Source organism: Aspergillus luchuensis, chromosome 8 (genome assembly GCF_016861625.1).
Source record: "Aspergillus luchuensis IFO 4308 DNA, chromosome 8, nearly complete sequence".
In the NCBI taxonomy this organism is placed as follows: domain Eukaryota; kingdom Fungi; phylum Ascomycota; class Eurotiomycetes; order Eurotiales; family Aspergillaceae; genus Aspergillus; species Aspergillus luchuensis.
In genome coordinates, this window is record NC_054856.1 from 2,672,464 (window position 1) to 2,693,361 (window position 20,898).

At 49.9% G+C, this 20,898-nt stretch overlaps 7 protein-coding genes across 7 annotated transcripts; 4 read left to right on the top strand and 3 right to left on the bottom strand.

The window, feature by feature from the left end:
- Positions 1-369: 369 nt before the first annotated feature.
- On the top strand, positions 370-1,538 carry AKAW2_80948S (putative TBP interacting domain protein; the record flags this gene model as incomplete). The annotated part of the gene is made up of 8 exons (XM_041682026.1): positions 370-415; positions 488-529; positions 605-614; positions 697-709; positions 786-828; positions 895-957; positions 1,028-1,437; positions 1,503-1,538. 8 exons carry the CDS (start codon positions 370-372, stop codon positions 1,536-1,538), a joined length of 663 nt encoding a protein of 220 aa, XP_041548909.1.
- A 1,642-nt stretch (positions 1,539-3,180) lies between these two features.
- Positions 3,181-5,196, top strand: AKAW2_80949S (putative spindle poison sensitivity protein Scp3; the record flags this gene model as incomplete). Its single annotated transcript, XM_041682027.1, has 3 exons — positions 3,181-3,409; positions 3,610-3,731; positions 3,841-5,196. 3 exons carry the CDS (start codon positions 3,181-3,183, stop codon positions 5,194-5,196), a joined length of 1,707 nt encoding a protein of 568 aa, XP_041548910.1.
- Positions 5,197-6,020: 824 nt separating this feature from the next.
- AKAW2_80950A (putative RSC complex subunit (RSC1)) lies at positions 6,021-9,050 on the bottom strand (the record flags this gene model as incomplete). Its single annotated transcript, XM_041682028.1, has 6 exons — positions 6,021-6,734; positions 6,792-7,010; positions 7,088-8,359; positions 8,441-8,509; positions 8,581-8,743; positions 8,878-9,050. The coding sequence occupies 6 exons, from the start codon at positions 9,048-9,050 to the stop codon at positions 6,021-6,023; spliced, it is 2,610 nt and encodes an 869-aa protein (XP_041548911.1).
- A 593-nt stretch (positions 9,051-9,643) lies between these two features.
- Positions 9,644-10,633, top strand: OTU1 (ubiquitin-specific protease OTU1; the record flags this gene model as incomplete). Its single annotated transcript, XM_041682029.1, has 1 exon — positions 9,644-10,633. One exon carries the CDS (start codon positions 9,644-9,646, stop codon positions 10,631-10,633), a length of 990 nt encoding a protein of 329 aa, XP_041548912.1.
- Positions 10,634-10,979: 346 nt separating this feature from the next.
- Positions 10,980-12,676, bottom strand: AKAW2_80952A (serine/threonine protein kinase CDC7; the record flags this gene model as incomplete). The annotated part of the gene is made up of 4 exons (XM_041682030.1): positions 10,980-11,663; positions 11,718-11,778; positions 11,846-12,305; positions 12,406-12,676. The coding sequence occupies 4 exons, from the start codon at positions 12,674-12,676 to the stop codon at positions 10,980-10,982; spliced, it is 1,476 nt and encodes a 491-aa protein (XP_041548913.1).
- Positions 12,677-13,547: 871 nt separating this feature from the next.
- AKAW2_80953S (condensin subunit YCS4) lies at positions 13,548-17,447 on the top strand (the record flags this gene model as incomplete). Its single annotated transcript, XM_041682031.1, has 6 exons — positions 13,548-13,783; positions 13,872-14,383; positions 14,443-14,566; positions 14,626-14,767; positions 14,823-17,201; positions 17,274-17,447. 6 exons carry the CDS (start codon positions 13,548-13,550, stop codon positions 17,445-17,447), a joined length of 3,567 nt encoding a protein of 1,188 aa, XP_041548914.1.
- A 760-nt stretch (positions 17,448-18,207) lies between these two features.
- Positions 18,208-19,838, bottom strand: AKAW2_80954A (putative oxysterol binding protein (Orp8); the record flags this gene model as incomplete). Its single annotated transcript, XM_041682032.1, has 6 exons — positions 18,208-19,143; positions 19,208-19,267; positions 19,329-19,398; positions 19,458-19,497; positions 19,582-19,658; positions 19,753-19,838. 6 exons carry the CDS (start codon positions 19,836-19,838, stop codon positions 18,208-18,210), a joined length of 1,269 nt encoding a protein of 422 aa, XP_041548915.1.
- Between the last annotated feature and the right edge of the window lie 1,060 nt (positions 19,839-20,898).

Below are 20,898 nucleotides of genomic sequence, written 5' to 3' on the forward strand. Positions count from 1 at the left end.
TCCCCTTTTTACTCCAGTTTGTTCTTGGATGTGATGTTTTGTTTCGGTATCACGATTTACATGCAACGGCGTAGGACCAAGTATCTTGCAGCATGACCAGGCCTTTGTCTGTCCTTTCTCTTCTGGCCCCTCCACAATTTCAGCTCGCGTGTTCAGCCTGCCTGAAGGCAACAATCTTTTTTTTAGATAATTTTAATCCACTACCTTCCATTTCCAGATGAGAGCCCTGTCGTGTGGCCCACGTGATGATCCAGGCATACGACGGGCCTATCATTCGCTGAATCCCACATATCATATCTTGGTTTATCCTTCCGAAGTCTCTCTTCAATCTTGCTCGCAAGAATCCGAGCAACGCAATCCGACCTCTCCATGGCCCAGAGAAAGGCGAAAAATGAGAAGCAGCTGGGTGCCGGATGTGAGCAACTCACAATCTCTAAACCACAGTCGAGCTGGCGTATGCACAGCTAACAAAGTAAATTTGGAAAAGCCGCTGCTCCTGATGGTTCTGCATTAGTGCTTGAGTATCTCCGTGAGCTTACTCCACCATTTGCTAGTCTGCTTGCTCTGAGGAGTCTTGTAATTGTTGACCGTGCTTGCTTGATAGGAAAACAAAAGTATAGATCTCTTCCACTCAGTTGAGTAGGCTGGTTAGTGTTGTTCAAGTAACTAATATGTTGTGGGCTGTCAACGAGACAGTCGTCCTTATTCGGTTGGTCTCCATAATTATTTTAATGATGGCGATAAGGGAAGGTAGGGAAAGGTCTTCCACGGCTGATGTACGGCAGGCTACCGAGGTTTCGGTGAATCTGCACAATAAGATTACAAAAGGTAGGCTCCGTTTTACCAAGGCGAGACCTTTGTGAGACTTGCGTGCTAAAGCTGTACATATGATAGCACACGCTGCGAAAGCTCTACGGGAACTACATCAGAATAAACAAATTGAAGGACGGGCTGCTGGTAAGCAGACCAGAAGCAATATAAGGATAAATATGCAATGGGATGGAAAAATTGATTCGCGATACATTAGGGAAACAGATAGTATATCACGCCCTCCAGGAGACGTCCACCGAAGTGACACCCGAGATCATTGCAGCTTTGGATGAGCAGGCTGAGAAACTGCAGGAGCAAGTAACCAGTCTCGAAGCTGCAGAGAAAAGGACGCGAGCGGAGCTAGCAACCATCTGTGCAAGACCCTTGCTCTCCGAACTTCGACGGGATGTCGGTCAGTTTGAGCAAGAACATGAGGCAATCCGTGCACGCCTGGTGCAGGCGCGAGGGAGCGACGCAGGGACTGTACCCGTGCAGATAAGAGTGGATGCTGAAAGAGACTGGAACCATTGGCAGAATCAGGCCAAGGTGCGCGGTCGGATTTGTCGCGATCTATGGCGGATGTGTTCGGAAGTTGTGCCCGACAACATGGGCCGAGAAGAACTATGGGTAAGATGGATGAACACCGCTGGTCTGCATTGATATTGAGACACGCTGACGATTTCGAGGTGAAGGAGAATCTGGGATTGGAGGGACCATTTCTCAAGTGATGATGAAATTGAGAGGCAGAGAGAGGTCTACCTGTTCGACCTGGTCACAAGCAAACACTGGTCCACAATCCTGAATCTTCCTATGGCCATTAATACTATACACTGTATGACCCGTGATTTAATTCAATGGAGATTACTATTGCTCAATCGGGCATTTGAAAGGTTTGCGGAGTACACAGTACATGGTACATGGTACGGAACAGATGCAGATGTTGTGCCACCAGCTACAACGTGAGAGTGTGGGGACGATCCGATAGCGAGGACTAGATATCTATCTGGCTGATCGGCAGCCGCTCCGCCCTGCGCGGGATCAGGAGGGTGTGATTTGACGAGCAGAACCCGAGGAGAGCTAAACAGCCTAGGCCGGGGAGCTGCTTTGAGGCAAAAAGCTAGGGCCGCAAGATGGGGGTAGGGGGACGATCAGATGAACAATCCGACAGGTGTCATCCGAACGAATAATTGGATGATCTTCATGATTCAACAAGGAACAAGTGAAGCATGGGGCTGTCAACTGAGGGGAGGAAGGAAGCATGCGACACAGTCAGGAGCTGTTGCAGACTCGATCTGACGCCACCAGGGAGGCTTTTGACGCCGGTTTGCCTTTCTGCATCGGGAGACCGTCATGCGCCCAGAGCCCTGCGTTGTTTGGCACAAAGAGACACAGGGCGTGATGTGACGTTGGGTGATGGCCGTAAATCGTTCATTGTAGTAGCCAGCATGAATGTCCAGCAATTGGATTTTCCGAATTGTACTGTATGGAGAGATGTGTGGAGATCATACTAGAGAAGGGGAGGAGGAGAGGAGGGTGTATGGTGGAAAGGTAGAAGAGGAAGAGAAAGAGGGGGGGAGGACAGAAAAGGGAAATATTAGTGGGGAGGGAAAAAACCGATCAGAAATTCAAGATTGAGAGTATTTGAAACTAAATAGTTGCAACTTTCTTAATCACCGGTCCATCCATGTGTTTTCCCTCCGTCCCTGTTCGAGTAGATGTCTGCCCGCTCTCTTCCTTCTGAAGCTGTTCATTATTATTCACTCGAAAAAGGTCAACACTTCATTTTGTTTCAGACGAGAGGAAGAACAAGAATTCCAATAGGACTAAATTGATTGCGAGATTCTGCCTGACATAAACTAAAAAAAATATCTCAAAGTTTTGGAGGCAATCGGGCAACTACTACATACATACGTACTAAACGAGAGGTGTAAGCATTCCCAACCGGTCGGGAGATTGGAGACGGAGACTTGAGACTTGAAAACTAATTGTTCACAATCTGGAGAAGTGAAACGAAAAAAACCGTCAAGTGAACTATAACTATTTAATTAATTCACTTTGCGACTACACCGCCAAAGCAGCGTGGTTTCTCTCTCTCTCTCTCTCTCTCAATCTCTCTACTTTTCGGTGATCTCCTCCTCCTCCTCATCCCATCATCCCCACCAGCAAAAACCAAGCCGTGGAAATCTCGCCCCCTCCTCCTTCCCTCCCCGGTCCACCGATAAACCCCTCCGGATTTTTGTGCTCTTCGCCGCCCGCCGTCTCTGCCGCCGCCGAACCCAACGCCGCTAATTTCGTTCGCTGCTGCTGCTGCTACTACTACTGCTACTACTGCCAAACTGCTGCCAACTGCTGCTGCTGCTCTTTCTGGCGATGCAGCTATCGGCTTCTCGCAATCCTCCACCTCCGCAACCCCTTCCTTCTTCTTCCTCTTCCTCCTCCTCGTCCTCTCACGCTGCTCGTCCTCCACCCCGTGTATCGGGTGAGATGAAAAGCCGCGCTCCTCTCCCGGTCCCCTCCGGCCCACAGGCTCTCCAGAACGGCCATTCCCGCAACGTCTCGGGCTTCGACATGGCTGCCCGCAGCCCTCCTAACCAGAGCAGTATGTTGTCTCCTATCTTTCTCGTTCTCTGCCTCGCACCCCCTCCCCCCCGGCCGCTTCGCACAGGCACGCGAGACTTGTCGATCCCTCTGCACCTCCAGACAGTCTCTCTCACGCTCGTCCCGCTCGTCTCCATGGCTACTCGTTCCATTTACCACGAGAGTTGATTGAATGCTGATTTGAAGGCAACCGTCGCGCAGACACCAAGCATGTGCCTTGCAAGTTCTTTCGTCAAGGAGCTTGCCAGGCCGGGCCGGCATGTCCCTTCCTCCATTCTACCGATGCTGCGATCGATTATGCGCCCTGCAAGTACTTCACAAAGGTATGGAATTGGTGATATCATGACCGTTTGTTCCTTGCGCCGATCATGCTTAATCGACCGTAATGGGACTTAGTCACATGGGGCTGACCGCATATGGGGACAATTATAGGGAAACTGTAAATTTGGAGCAAAGTGTGCACTGGCGCATATTCTACCCGATGGTCGCCGAGTCAATCGTCCCAGTCCGGGAATGGCAATGGGAGGAAGCCATCTGAATCTGGGCGGGCGTGTCAACCCACAGGCCTATGTCAACCAGGACTCCGCGCTGACGAACTCGGTTCTTTCCCAACAACGACTGAATGGCCATGATCCCCGGTATACCTCTCAGATGCCACCCCAAGATGAATATACTGCGTTGCATGCGCAACAGCAACAGCAGCAGCAGCAGCCCCCTTATGATGCCATCCCTACCATTGATACTGGATTGGTATCGGATGCTGGCTCAAAGTACGGCTCACCAGTTGACGATCTGCGCTTCCCCATGTCGCCAAGCCATCATCATCATTTAACTGCACTTGATGCCCCACTTCCTGCATCTTTTGATAGCCAGGGGATCTCGCATGCCGCTCGTTATGGCCCGGTTGCGGCTTCTGTGCCCTCCAAATTCGGACTGGAGTTGTCTCCGCCAGCGCAGCGGATGGGCGCTGCGCCGTCAGATACACTCCGGAATCTTCGGGATACAGCTTACGGCCCTAATGATTTGAGAAAGCCATCTTCCTCTTTTATCGGTTCATCACCGCCTGATCTTCTTAATGACAGTATCGGACCACGGTTCCTACACTCCCAGCGGCCTATAAAATCACGAGTGTTCTCTGCTAGCGTTCCTCGGCCTACTGCGTTGGATGATTGGGATGGAAGCAATTTTCCAATGGAGGAAGATTACTTGCCGATGAATCTGCATGACGACGTTTTGACACCGCAGGAGCGACTCCGGCGTTTGTCGCGCACTGACCATGATCTTAGTGGACTGGGCATGAGTGGGACAAGTTTCTCGAAAGTCGGATCGCCTCTAGCCTCCAGCCCATCTCGATTCGGCGCTCTGTTTGCCAAACAGCGACAGAGAAAGGAGGAAGATGTCCACGGCACCTCTCTTACTCACATCGGATCTCCTCTTCGCGAATCTTCTCTCAACCTGGGAACCAGCCCCAGCTTAGGCCCAATTGGTAGCCGGAGTCCTTCTCATCAGTCATCGATGTCTATGATCTCGCAACAGTTAAGCAGCGTCTCTCTGCACCCCGGCTCGGCTCGCCATTCATCATCTGTGGGTGCCAGCAGCCGCCTTGACCGGACTATTTCATCTCCAGTTAGCACTAGCAAGATTGATGAGGAACAGGGCGACTTGGTCTTCTCCATGGAAGAAGAGGAGAATAACAAGCGAAACAGCGCTTCTTGGAGTCCACACAAGGCTGATTCCAATGACGACGATGTCTCAACACCGACGAGTAACTCTGGGTTCCAGCCATAAATCTAGCCGAAAAATACTGGTCTGGACTCAATACTCTGCCATTGCTACTGCATGTATACAATATACGAGGGGAAAAACCAAAAGCATATGATAACAAAAAAGGGCAAAGGGAAAACAAGAAAAAAAGCACCACAGATTGGTACCAGTCCATGATAATGTCCATAAGTCATCGTCATCACCAAAAAGGATATACCGAGTGCTCTAGGCTTCGGCGCTATTGGAGGGCATTTTGCATAGAACAGTTCAGCGATCTCCAGGAGTTATACAACAGCCCTCTTTCCTCTTTCTTATTGATCTTGTGTCTTTTTGCATATTGCGGGCTTTTAGACCGATTTGGGGAACTTGTTTTGGACACGCACTCTTGGTAGATCAGTTGCGAAAGACCACTTCTTTCCATGATCCGAATATAGCTTATGTCTCCACCTCGTAAACGATTCTACACTAACACTGTGCTGTTGCACTCTGACAAGCACAGATGAATTACTAGAAGGGACAAGATGTAGGTTGTGAGACATATATACTAAGTTATAACGGAGTGACCTTCCTAAAAGAAAACATCGACTGCATTCAACGTACTACTAGTACTATACATGAGAACATGGGCTTGACGAACAAAATTCTTCTACGATTGAGTTTGGTCGGGTAACAAGAGGCTATCGAGGAGAAAGACGACGACATCGCCATCCGTCCAAATCAAGTTCCGTGGTTGTACCCTCATCCTACCTAGCTCGTGGCAATCCAGTGGGCAGTCTTTGTCTCACTGAGCATTCGAGGGAGTTAAGCCGTAGTCGATTCAAGACAGTTCCTTCGCAACAAATCAAGCTTTAAGGTCCAATGTCGCTCAGATACATGGCGTTACCTTTAAGGCTGATGTAGCTCGGCGGCTGCGAGTTTGCCAATATCCGCGCAGTTTGCTGCTGGGCCATGTGGTCGGCAAGAAGCCTTTGTTCGTGAGCTCTGGCATCTGCTTGTCGGATACTTTCTGCCTGATCCTGATACAGGATTTCGTAGAGCTGACCTGTGCCCTGCGTGATCTGGGACGTCAAATTCTCCACGGCCCTAGTTGTCAAAGCGTCCACCCGAGCGGCGAGAGTTGTCTCAATGTCAGCTCGCTGTCGCTTAGCATCTGCTTCACGCTCGGCCTGTTCATCCATCTCTTTGCGCTTCTTGGCCTCCACCAACCTTCTCCGCTCCTCTTTGGCAGCCAGATATTTGAGTGAATGGCCTAGCTTTTGCTGAACGGATGGGACTACATCAAGCGGCGGGCTGGAGAAGAATAGCACGCGACCCTGGTCATCACAGTGGAACTGTTCACGTATGTCCGCCGGGATGGCAGCATTCGCGGAATCGCTCAAATGGAAGACTTCGATCGGACGAGGAGCGTTGGGATTGTACGTTCCCATGGGAGGAACCGGCAACCGGCCGCCAGAATATGCGTTATATGGTGTTTGTTGAGCGGCCGCGTATGGGTGAGACATAGCCGACGTTTGGTAGGTGGCCGGGTGAGGTGTTTGAGGGACGAATGCGCTAGCACGCTTCTGCAAGGCAGGCTGATAAGCCTGGGTTGGGGGAATCTGGGGCTGATGGAAATTTACCGGAGGAGCTGGTGCCGGTGAGCTCTGGGCCGGAGGAATAGGTGCAGCTGGGGATCGGACCGCCGCCACAGTTCCAGCCGTCACGCCGGTGCTTTGATTGTCTATACTGGGCCGTCCAGACGACTGAGGGATCGATGGCTGTCGAGGTGGAGCTGGGGGCAAGGTTGGTGGTGGCAGGGACGGAGGTGGTGACGGGGTTGGTTCTGGAGGAGGAGATTCCTGGTAAAGCGTAGATCCTGTCAGTGATGCCAATCACCAGCAGTGGAAGAGGGGGGAAGGGGTTTGGGGAAGCTTACGTTCTCATCTCGAGGGCGGCGATGAACTGCACCGACGACAGGAGGTGCATTCTCGGCTCCCCAAGTCGGTTTGGGCAGGTCATCGGTCTCCTTCGCATCGCTCTTCAGCAAATGCTTGATTGGGCTGGGGATCTTCTTGATCCTTCGGGGAGCATCAAACAGATCCATTTCGTAGTCCTTTTCCCTGACTTCATCAGGGAGACAACTCGCCCACGTTTTAATCTTATTCAGTTTATGCTTCTCTTCATTGTACCGAGCCTCGCAGACGTAGACATCTTTGTCGGGCGGAAGACCTCGGGGTCGACCACGATTATAACGAGTGAAGAACATCACGAAGCAACGATCCACAATCTCTTCCACCCGGTGATCACGATACTGACCAGTCTTGACCACTTCATTGGGGTAGAAATGCTTCTCGAAGTGATGTACAGTTTGCTCCGGGCGATAGTACCAACAAGCGTTGATCCATTTCTCACCCTCAGAATCCTGCCATGTGCGATAAATCTGGGCGACAATGGGTTTCGTCACGTCATTCGGGTTCTGAATATGTACCCAGTCGCCAACCTTCCACAGCTCGCTCTTGTGCAGGATGCCATCCGGGAGGGGCAAGCGTCCATCCTCCATCAAGTACTCACTGTCCGGCTTCTTCTTCTCGTGCTCCGCCAGTTTGCGTGCTTCCAATTGCAAGTCAACCGCATCCTTATAGATTTGACTCTCTGGCTGGTTGTAGGCCTTTGCGTTGTTAAACATGAGGTCCATGTCTCTCATGAAATGGTCCACGGAGTTGTACTTCTTCCGCTTCGACTTCCGCTTGATAATGTCGATAGCAATGGGTTCTCTGATTTCCATGTAATAGTCCGGGTAGGTGGCCTTGTCGGGCAATCGCTCGAAATGTCGCACCTTGAGTTGGCTACCAGGGCCCTTCAGCTTCCGAATACCCTTTAAAACGGCTTTGATTCTAGCCTCCATCGGGGTATCAACACGCGGTGGTCGTCCACGTTTCTTCCTCAGCTCGGGATCGTTCGACTTTTGACCGTCATCTTTGCCACCGTCCCGTTTACCACCCGGACGAGGGCCCTTTTTCTTCTTCCGTCGGCTCTCATCATCCGAATCTTCCTCATCCTCTTCGTCTTCTTCATCCTCGTCTTCCTCTTCCTCTTCCTCGGGAAGGGGATCGGCCTCGGGGATTTCCCCCAGATCGGGAAGTTCAGCCTCTTCCGCAGTGATGATCCCTTGATCAACCAGTTTTCGAAACTCGGCAATGAAGACATCCTTTTGTTGTCAAAGTTGCAGTCAGCGAAACTGAACATGAACGCATCGATAGCCGAAAGTAGAGTCCGAGTTTCTACAGACCTTTATCACGAGCGCATCTTCGTACGCTTGGGATTTGGGGCGGTTGTAGGTTTGCGCATTGTGAGGGATCTAGCGAACAGGATTGACGTAAGCTAACTACGAACCCCAGATGGCGAAAGGGCCAAAGTGATGCAACATACTAGGGCACAATCGCGCACGAACTCCGAGAAGCTCTTATACTCGCGCTTGTTGATCTTTTGTTTAAGAATGCTTAGAGCCATAGGCTCCTTGATGATATCGTAATAATCGGGAACATTGCGTTTGTTGACGCTTCGCTGGAACAATCTTGATGGATCATGGCCACTGCAACCCGTGGGGAAGAAGGGGATTGTCAGTCTGAATTGAGGGATACGCTCCAGCCTCGGACAGAATGCGACTCAGCGCGGCGAATCTCCTCCGGGGTCCAACCCGCAGGACAAGGGGATTGGAGAACTTACTCCTCTTCTCTGAATTCATAGATAGCCAAAACCACATTCATCATTGACCTCCATTGATCATCTGTGATCCCATCGGTGGGAGCCTGACCGTCGGTCTGGCCATCGTTCTCGATCGACTTGACCGGTTCCTCAGGAGCAGGTTGAGGTTGCGCTTGCGACGGCTCCGGTTCCATACTGTAGACGGCCGCGGCCACGCAAGAAACGGCACGCAGATCAGGGCCCAAACCCACTCGTCAGTCTTGATTTCAAGATAACCTGTCAGTCGAGCACATCGACAGCGGGAGCTGATCTGGGGTGCGAACAGGAGTACAATGAGCGCAAAAGCGCACAAGGACGAGATTCGCGCAGCAACTATGCTGACTCATCAGGTAGCTCCAAGAGTCTGTGACGATACACGTAATATTACATACGACGTATAAGGAGCGTCCTTGTTTTATTACATATACATACAATATAGATACTAACATACCTTACTTCCAGGCTGCACCGCCACTTGCCCGCCTCCGCCGCGGTCAGGCATTACTACTATCGCTCCTCCTGCGGCGGAGATAAACCCTCCCCCGATTGTTCAGGTGCCGGGTTCGATTGCTGGTCAATTGTCTTCCCCCCCAGCCTTTATCAATCACCCCGACTGCAGCAACTGTTCTTGAAGCAGATTGCTGGACTCTGAATATCTTTCGCGCACCCTCCAGAACCTATATCTATATACACTCCTGCACCAACCCACCACCCCGCTAGCGTTCGCGATACTACGTCACAAGGGAGAATGAGGATCCGGATTCGCGGTCCGGCGGGACAGTCCACCGTCACGCTGGATGCAGATGCAACTGTCGACGACCTCCGGCACCAAATCACGGAGAAAACGGGGCTGACGGCGTACGATGTAAAATATGGATATCCAAATATCAAGCCCTTGGTGCTAGGCGCGCTTCCTTCGAAGCAGAAACTAGCAGATCTTGACATTACCCTGAACGGGGAACAACTTATCGTCACACAGCAAGAGAACTCGGCTCATGCCCCGCTAAAGAACGAACCTCAAGCGGCAGATTCGCCGCTGAAAGCGCCAGCTGTAGGCAGCACACATAAGAAGGGTTCTCCTGATGATCCGCCGGAGGTCCCCTCGCCTGACCATAGCGGAACCTTCGTTCTCCGAATCATGCCCGATGACAACTCTTGTCTCTTTCGTGCAGTGAGTAGTGCGACTATGGGAGGAGTAGATGCCATGACCGAATTACGATCTGTTGTTGCGCAAACAATCCAAGCGCACCCAGACCTTTATACTGAGGCAGTATTGGAAAAGAAGCCGGATGAATACTGCCGCTGGATTCAGAATGAGGACTCTTGGGGTGGTGGTATTGAGCTGAGCATTCTGAGCAAGCATTTCGACATTGAAATATGCTCCATAGATGTGCAGACCCTTCGCATCGATCGCTTTAACGAAGGCGCCCCGATGCGGTGTATCGTGGTCTATTCGGGTATCCACTACGATACAATCGCCTTGTCGCCTTCTAGTCCGCCCTATACCCACTCAGATGTGCCTCCTGACTTTGATACAAAAGTCTTCGACGCTGCAGATCCATTGGTACTCGAGAAGTCGCAGGAACTCTGTCAGGTTCTGCAAACCAGGCATTACTACACTGACACAGCTGGGTTTCGTCTTCGTTGCAATACGTGCGGAGGGACATTCGTCGGAGAGAGAGGTGCTACACAACACGCCGAACAAACAGGACATGTTGATTTCGGCGAGGCTGGCTGAACAGAACCTGTGCTAGCTGGGTGAGCATCCATCTTCCGAGATATATACGACACTATAAATATTATAATGTGGCTGTTGGTGAAAGCCGCAACTCCTAAATTACTAGACTTAGAGGTCGGGTATCCCCCTACTTTCAGTGCAGCTAAATGAATCAGTTCTTCAGTCTACATGTCTTTCCTGGCTCCCTCGTTCAGTAGTTGTACTTGCTAGAGAATATATCGCCTGGACCCAAGGAACCATTCTATGAAAATGTCCGTTTAATAATAAAGCGATCGCAAATAAGGGGTTAGAGGTTGTTTTATTATCATCAAACCAGGAGTCATTATCATACATTGGCTCGGAAGCTCTATATCATTGCTACTTCGTCCGCTTCTCCATCATCCTTATCCTCATCTTCTTCCCCAGTGTCTGCGCTATCGTCGGGGTCCCCTCCCCACTCCACATCATGGTCTATAGGGTCAGTGAAAAACTCATGTTGTAGGGCTTCCTTGGCACTGAGGCGCTTGTAGGGATCCAGCTCCATGAGGCCAGCCAGTAATCGAGTGGCCTGTTTCTCACTTTCAGTTAGCTCTTCGACACAGCTGGCCCATTTCACAAGTTTCTCCCAGCTATACCCCTTTTCACCGATGGTCGGGATATTCGTTTCGAATATCTGCCCATGCATAGCTGCTGCAGCTTTCATGCGTCGAGTGCCGAAGATACTCGCCATCTCAATCATAGCGTCAACATCATCAGCCGAGTTAAAGAAAGGAAAGCGGCGTCCAAGTAGGGTCAAGAGAATGACGCCGGCGGACCACATATCTATTTTGGTTGTCTGAGAAGTGCACTTGAAGAGGACTTCAGGTGCACGAAACCCACGCGTTCCTGCTCGATTAGCGCGCCTTGATGGTCGTGAGTCGTTCTTAGGATAGCCAGCTGATAATGTCGTCGGTGAACAATGAGTGCTGTGATAACTGTGGTTATATCTACTACGGCGTATGTAAGCTGCATTTGCGCACAGGCAGGTACCTGTGTACTCAGAACCCTCACGCTATGACCGCAAGTCAGTATGTTGTCGCCTCGTATGACCAGTGGATCTACTCACTTCTGCAAGCCCGAAATCGACTAACACGCCTTCTCTAAGATCAGGATTATAGAGGAAATTACTGCCAAGGCTATAAGTTAGCATCCGGCACGTATCGAAGACATGGTGGAATAGCGCGTAGTCCTTACGTTGGCTTGATATCGCGATGGAGAATGTTATGTTTATGGACGGAGTGCAGTGCAGTGAACAGTGACCGGAAATAATGTCGCATATCAGCAACCAGGAATGTGCGATACTGAATGCGAAAGTCGGTGTGTGGGAAGAAGGGTAGAACGGCCACAACTTGATCCTGGTAGCGGAAAGCCGTGATTAACGGGCATACTGATCGGCAACCCCGAAGATCATGTAGCAGCTCAAGTTCATTTTGAATGCGATGGGGACTACTAGTCACATAGATCTTTTTCAATGCAACGAACCGTGGCTTCCTTCGTTTGACGGGGATCGAGCGGCCGTTATCACCTTCCACCCGGCGTCTTTTAGACGGTTGGTCCGTCCAACTGTCCGTGTGGTTGTCTTGGAAAGTGTCCCAATCGTTTTCATAGTGGTCGTACAAGAGGTCCTCTGCTTTGTACACGGTGGAAAAGGTACCTGTAAACCCATGGCCAGCCGGTCAGTCCGTCGGTGCAAGTAGAAGCAGCTACTATGTGGGAGGACACAGCCAAGGGCAAGTTAATCGGCTGCACTTTACCTTCTCCGATTCTATTCAACAGCCGAAATCTATCCGATATGCCGGGGAATGTGTCCTCGAGTTTTCTCATATCTTCTTTCACTGATTCATCAACATCCTCTTTGTCTTGAGCGTCACCCTCCTCGTACTCCACCTCTTCTCGGATTTGCTCTATCGATCCATCACTATCTGTGGCTGCACTGTCCTCTCTAACATATTTGGGGCCTTGGGTCGCAGCGACAGGTTGCTGTATGCCGAAGGTATCGGTAGGAGCTGCATGAAGAGCGGACATCGCAATGAGGACCGCTTGGAAGGGCTGTTACAGACTAGCAGGGAAGTTCACCGAGTGATAGCTTGATCAGAAGAACCTGGCAGCAACACGACAAAACAGGTGCAATAAGACTGAAAATGATATAGTCGTGTTTCAGGAAGGAAAGGAAGGCGTGAGGTTATGGAAATATGCGAATGAAGGAGGGTGGTATTGCTCGATCAAGTCGCGCACGCGCACATACACGTGTGGATAGGTATGAGGAGAAGCCCCAGTCCTGTTGTAGCGTTGTAGTGAGGGAAGTCGGTCGTCGCTCCCACTGTTTTCCAGCAACAATCCAAAGATGCTCCAAACAGCATGCAAAACCGCCGCACCAGGAACCAGACTTGTTTGTTTACTCGTTTGTAGTTACATGAATCATATAAACGTAATTTTCATATTACAAGTATTGTCAGGAAACAACTACAAAGCGGAAGGGTCTGAAGCAAACCTATCAGATTACAAGTTGCTGGTGTACTGGTAGCCGTTTGCAGTATATATCGGTTGTAATGGTGTAATTTGTATTTCTCAAGACCTGCTACAATACGGGATAGCGGCATGAGAGTGTAATTATTGAGGGTTGAAGCGTGTGACATAATTTACTGGTACGCAACCCTCAGCCCCCGCCGCCTCACAACCACCTACCGAAAGGGAAAGATACAAACAAATGAAGCCCGCCGCCCGTCATTTCTTCCCTGCGGCTCTCCTTCCCCTCCAACATCCGCCCCCCCATTCAACAACCCCCTCCTTCCGGCTCGCTACCTACACATATATTGCTTTCGCAACACATCTCTTGACCTCATCGCTTTGGATAAAGCTATATGCCCTTCGGGGATAACCCTCGCAGTGGCCGATCATGGAGGACCGAATTCAATTCGACATAAACGAGTCGCTGAAACACTATCTGAGCGACCCGGCCTCTGTCCCTACTCCCGATGCTGATCCAGAGCTGCTCGACTGCGAGACCGATCCGGACCAACTGTCTGGCGCTCTGATTGACAATGTCTTGAATCCCATCGTTGATGCGGTCGCGGAAAACCCAGAAGGACTGGCCCGATCGTCTTCTTTCGATTCGCTGCAGTTTCTGTTGAAGTGCGTCCTCTCCCCTGATATGTTCCTCTCGTCCTCGGAATGTCTTCATTATCTATAGAAATGTTTCTAAATCCCCTAATTTGCGCAGGTATTGCTCGTTTTCCCCAACGAGGTCTCTCAGCAAGCTTCTTGATTTAATCGTTTCCGGCTTATCGGTCGAAGCGGACATAATACATGGGGAGCTTGAATCCGATGAGCAGGATGGCATACAGCATCACAAGCAGCTTTTGGAAATGTATGGGTTTCTTCTCCAATGGGCTCTTAGTGCCGTAGAGGTCAAAGCTGCAGAAAAGCCCACAGAGCCTGTACCCGCCCGCAGGGGCGCAGGGAAATCAGCCAGATCTAAAACGAACGCCAAAGATGGAAACTGGGACTGGACCACGCAGATTCAGATCTCGATGGAGACGATGTGCAAGGTGATGAAGCTTAAACTCAGCAGAATATTTCTGACGACATCTGACCGTGATACATTCATCAATCTGTTCACCCGCTCAATTTACCTTATCCTCGAAAGCGAACAACGCGTCAAGAGTATGAGCATTCGGATGCATGCATTTAAGGTTCTTTGCATCGCAGTTAAGCACCACGGCCATGCATTCGGTAAGTTGCTCTGAGTCAACTAACTGAGGTAGGGACCCAATAACTGACTCACCAAATAGGTGCCCAGACCTCCATCGTACAGAGCTTGACATATTTTGAGCACCTCTCAGAACCTATGGCGGAGTTCTTGCATATCTTGGCAGAACAATATGATTATCCTCAGCTCTCGGATGAAATACTGAAGTACGTAGCATACTTTAACCTGTATGTCCACAGGAACACTTCCGGCTTACGATTGTTAGGGAGCTTGGAAACAAAGAATTCAATTCTAATGACACACGCGGTCCTAAGTCGGTGTCAGCGTTCATTGTGAAACTCTCAGAGCTGGCCCCACGACTTATCATCAAGCAAATGACTCTTTTGGCTAAGCAGCTGGACAGCGAGGTGATTACGCACACTCTCCCATCGTGCCAGTTACTGAGTATCTAATATTCTATAGTCATACACCCTTCGTTGTGCAGTAATCGAAGTCTGCGGGAATCTCATCGCCGATCTAAGCCGGCAAGAGGAGCGGAGTGACAACTACAAAACGCAGATCAACGCATTTTTCGATGTGCTTGAAGAGCGCTTTCTGGATATCAATCCTTACTGTCGGTGCAGAGCTATCCAGGTTTACATGAGGATTTGTGACCTGGAACAGAAATTCCCCAAGCGACGCCAGGCTGTGGCGGAGCTGGCAGCAAGGAGCTTAGAAGACAAGAGCAGCAACGTGCGCCGGAATGCGATACGATTGCTGGCAAAGCTGGTATCAACTCACCCTTTCAGTGTCATGCACGGTGGGCAACTCTCGCACAAGGAATGGTCAGCTAGACTCGACACTGTGGATGCTGAACTGAATGCTTTGAGACCTCCCGAGACACCTGGCTTTGATGGGGCGGATGCATCGCATGTTGATAGTGCATTATTGGATGATGCCACTCAATTGCCGGAGGACTCCCCATCTAAAGCTTCGGGATTGACAGACGAAGAGAAAGCCACAGCCATTAATAAAGCTGCCGAACAGGCAGCTACTTCCGAGCTGCTAGCACGGCTACAGCTCACCAGGAAATATTACAATGAAGCCATCCGGTTCATCGAAGTCCTTCATTCCTCATCTGGCTTGGTCGCTCAGCTTTTATCGTCGAGGAACAAGAGTGAGGCCATTGAGGCCATGGACTTCTTTGTCGTGCTCGATGCCTACAAGGTCGAGACCTCCCGTAGCGGGATCCGGCGGATGCTGCGACTGATCTGGACGAAAGGCAATAGTGACGAAGGCAAGGGAGTTCAGACTCACTTGATCGACTGCTATAAAGGACTTTTCTTCGAGGCTCCAGATTCGTTTAGTCCCAATGACGCTGCAAATTATATCGCGCGAAACATGATCAGTCTAACGTTTGGGTCAACGCCCGCTGAACTGACGTGTCTCGAACAACTATTGAGTACTATGATGAGGGCCGGCCACATTTCAGATGCCGTTATTGCGAAGCTCTGGCAGGTCTATGGTGTGCAAAAGAAAGAGATATCAAAGACACAGCGTCGAGGAGCTATAATTGTCCTGGGCATGCTTGCTTTGGCAGATCCCGAGGTCGTCATAAAAGAAATTGAGACAATGTTGCGCATCGGGCTTGGAAGCCTGGGCAGATCTGACCTCGTGCTTGCAAAGTATACATGCATTGCATTGAGACGAATGGTGCCAGGTCGCCAAGCAAAGTCCAAGGACGTTGGTATCCCCAAACTGGGCAATGACCATGCAGTTTTGACGAAGCTCGGGGCTATAGTCGAATCGATATCTGATAGCAAAGAATGGTACGGTGTGGCGGAACAAGCCATTGGTGCTATCTATGCTCTGTCAAAGCACCCAGATGTCTTGTGCTCTGATATACTGAAACGGAAAACTAGATTCGTTTTTCAGCCACAGCTTCAACGATCCCCTTCCAAAGTTTCAGATGACGGGGAAGAACAACGACCTGAAACGGCTTCAACGGAAGGTCAAGGAGCAAAGCAAGAAACATCGTCTACTTCTTTATCCCAGCTTCTTTTTGTTGTCGGTCATATTGCCATTAAGCAGATTGTTCATCTTGAATTGTGTGAACTTGACTTTAAACGCCGCAAAGCAGAACAGGAGAAGAACAAAACAGCCAATACCTCCAACCAAAAGAACGACAATGCCGAAGATGATGAGCTTGACCTCATCGGTGGGACTACTGAAGATGACTTTCAGGATGCCATGGCACATATTCGAGAACGGGAATTGCTATACGGCGAGAATTCGCTCCTATCCAATTTTGGGCCGTTGGTTACAGAAATTTGCGCGAATAGCAACATCTATGCCGACCGCAACCTTCAGGCGGCGGCAACTCTGTGCATGGCCAAGTTGATGTGTGTCTCGGCAGACTATTGCGAGAAAAACTTGCCACTTCTGATTACCATCATGGAGCGTTCTGAAGATCCAACGGTCCGCAGTAACGCCGTGATCGCTTTAGGAGACATGGCAGTTTGTTTTAACCATCTGATCGATGAAAATACAGACTTCTTGTATCGTCGACTGAACGATGACGAAGCTTCGGTAAAGCGCACTTGTCTCATGACGCTTACATTCCTCATTTTAGCCGGTCAGGTCAAGGTCAAAGGGCAGCTCGGCGAGATGGCTAAGTGTCTCGAGGATGAAGATAAGCGTATTGCTGACCTTGCCCGCATGTTTTTCACTGAGCTGGCGGGCAAAGACAACGCAGTCTACAACCACTTTGTTGATATGTTCAGCCTTCTTAGTGCTGAACGTAACCTCGAGGAGGCCTCATTGAGGCGTATCGTTAAATTCCTGATAGGCTTCGTTGAAAAGGTAAGTCTCCATGGAAACACCTCAGATAAAATAATCTATGCCTTCATGTGCTAACCACTTTTGCGCTCGCAGGAGAAACACGCCCGGCAATTAGCTGAGAAACTGGCTGCTCGACTTCCCAGATGTGAGACCGAGCGGCAGTGGAATGATGTTGCTTATGCCTTGTCTCTTCTTCCTCACAAGAATGAAGAAATAACGAAGACAGTAACTGCAGGATTCAACAAAGTTGTCACGGCGAACGCCTAGGCTGATGAAATTATGCTTCATAATGATAACTTGGGATTTTGGTCTCTACATCGGCGCATAAATGGGGGCCCAGCGGCGTTTGAGGTCGGGTGTCTGCGAAGGAACTACGGATGGATGTGCTTGAAGTTCTTTTCTGTGTTTTCTTTACCCTCTCTTCCTTTACTTATCCCGTGTTTAGTATATGTAAGGGGGACTAACCTTTATGGCCTGATGGGCAGCTAGTCCCAATGGAATTGTACAGTGGATCTCGGTTTCTATGTCCCCTATATGTTGTGGAACTTCACAATGATCAAAAATGTCATCGACATACTGTATGGGCTGCGGCGATGATCCAACTGCCTGCAAGGCACCTACTGTAAGTTGGCAACGGCCATAATTGTAGGAAAAGAATAGAAAGGAAACGCCAATCGTGTCCGAGATCTCCTGGTAGGCCGTATGCTGGGTGGGATAGGAGGCCAAGCAAAGAACGAAGTCCCTCAGTACAGCCATTATTCTATCTTCACGGTTGTAGAACTTTTCTTGACGATAGCTTGTATTTACGAGTTGGCCCCGCCACTGGACAAAAGAGATCTAAAATCATCAAATGCTTTCTTCCTATAGGCACAGCAGACAAAGGTGTAATCCCGAGGCAACCAAAAGAAGTTTAGGAAGACCGAACAAACGAATACCTCTAATTATATGTCGCCAAAACAATTTCTTCGCATACGCCAGATTCAAGTGATTGCGTCCATATACAATCGGACCTATAAAAAATACGCCTCTATGCACCCTTCGTTACACTCTCGTCCAACCTATAATCACCGCTGCGTAGCCCTTCAAGTACCTTCAGCCCTTCATCTGTTAGCTCGGGTCTTCCCAAAGGTGTAACAGCGCCGGTGAAGAAACGAGGCTGCCACGTTTCGTTCTTATTCTGACGCTCTGCGGCCTTTTGTCGTTGTCGTTCCTCGATGTCTTGCTTGAGCTTGGTAGCCTGGCCGTACTTTTTGTCGACGATCGCTTCGGTGACCAAGGACCAAAATTTGCGAGATTCGTTGGATAATTGACTCTCTTCTGGAGGCAGCGTCTTCGCGACTGGGAAGAGGGGTGTGACATCGATCAAAAGCCGAGGTTCGTTTGTACCGGCCAACGTGTAGAAAACTTGTCCATGCCAAGAGCCACTGATCCGGGCAAGAACATCGCCTTCGGGTACATCTTTGATTCTCGTAGTCACATCCTTATCCGGATCGTACTGGAAGATCACACCCTCAACCTTATTCTGCGCCCGACCAATCCAGCCCTCCTCCAGGTACTGTAAAATGACCTTGATGCGCGTCTTCGCACAAGTGATGTAGCAAGTGTCCGAGACAGAGATCGCCAAAGCGCCTCTGAGGAGACCACCAAGGTGTGCTGCAGGATGAGTCAAGTGGTATTCCTCATCATCTCTGTTTTTCAAGTTGACGAAAATTCCCAGGTTATGCTGGCCAGGAGCGACCCGGATGCTGGTGCCGGTGAACTTGGCACTGATCTGGTCGAAACCACGCGCCGAGACCCCTGTATCCGGGCAGTCTATAAAAAAGGCCGAAACCGGAGGGTGGTGAGAAGTTTGTTCAGTTAAGTAGCAAATCTTGACGGAATCTGCGCTGCTATTCTTTGCGTTGGAGGAAGTTTTTGGAGTCGGCGAGACTTCTGGGAGCGTCTGATCTACTTCCCAAGTGCACTAATTCCAGGCGAGTCAGAACATGCCAATAACTTAGGCCACGAGGGCTCCGCTTCAAACCTACTCTGAAGAATTCCCCCAAGGTAGAATTGTACGGCTTGCATGGTTTGCCTTTGATGTATTTCTGTGATCTGGTCAATGACCGGCCACTGATTGACAATGCATCTTGAATGAGGGCAGTATACCAAGTCCTTGGTGAACCAAAATCTCAAAACCTCCAGCGTACGTCCCAGCGGATCTTCCGATTGACCAATGCTGTGACAACCATGTCAGAGAACAACAAGCCCTAATGATGAACAGGCTATCTTGCTGACCTTGCGAAGGCCTCCGGTCTGTCTAGGTAATTCCAGTATTCTGATTGAGGAAAAGAGATCTATATTAGCAATCTGCGAAGGGGAGATGACTCTCGTGCGATAGATAGCACAGGAGACAGCTTACCCAGATTTGGTGTGGGTTCTAGAAGATGCGCAGGCAATGAGAAACGAACAGACGCGATGTCGGCTACTCCGACGAACCTGGCGAAGACCATCCAGACCTATCAGCACAGACTATCGGAGAGAGGTACCGGGCAGTGAGCAACGGTGTAGCCCATGTCAAGATCCCACGTACTTGCGGAGAATGGACAAGAAAGTCTTCAACTTGGAAGAATCATCAGGTGCCTTCTCAGGAGTGTCTTGAACTGTAGTTGAAGACATGATGGCACTCTATGCGTCTGGAGATAGTATAGCGAATCTGGGAGGGATAAGAGAGATGGTGTTCTTTGCGTAGCTTGTGGCGAAAAGGGTCGATGGTTGAGTGTCGGAGCGAGATCTGCGGTGTGCACCGGGCAGCCACCCAGACGATCACAGGACTTGAGTGATGGGAAGGAAAAAAAGAATAGGCTTGCACAGCGAGTACAGGCACGGGAATAAGCAAGCAGATGAGGACCAGCCAGAGATAGCAACAAAAGCAAGGCAAAAAAAAGGGCCGCAAAAGTGCTGGAGAAACGATAATAAGAAGAATAATTAATGCGGCGGGCGCGTGCACTGACTTCCAGGCGGTGACGTCCCTCTTGTCTTTCTACGTCACTGTCACCGACACACGCAATTGGTTGGGAGAGAGGAGAGACCAAGAACGGACTGACTAAGAAAGAAAAGGGGGGTTAAAATTAATATAGAAAAGAACGAGTAATTAACTAGTTAAGATAAAAGAAGAAAGCAAGACCAAATAGTCAAATAAGTAGTCACGCAGGCCAGCCTGCAGATAATGACTGTCAGTTGGCACTGGCAGTAGTCGAATCTTGCTTGTACTCCTGAATTGTTTGAAGTGGGGATTACCCACTGATTCATGTAGATAAAGGGGACGCGAAGAAGCATAGAGAGAAAAGGGGGGAATGAACAGGGTGAAGGAAAGAAGTAGTACATGGTAGTAGTACTGTCAAAGGCCGCTCAGCCAACTTTAACTAATAGTAACTACTCTGTATGGATGCAGGGAGAGACTGGAAATTCGGAACCGAATTGGAATAATGATGGAAAAGAAGGAAGCGGAAAGACCGAAAATGGGCTGTGGTCCAATCGGCGCATCACGAGGCTCCTTGTCCGGCCCTCCTTGGGCTTTACTTGTACTAAGTAAGTTTGTTAGGTAACAGTACCCTCTAGGTACTAGTGAGTAAGTAGAACATTATGTAGACTAGTAGGTAAACTTGGTTCTTCCCATTCATTTATTCTGCGCACACCTACACTTGGTTCCTACTGCATGCACGAAGCTAAATCCATC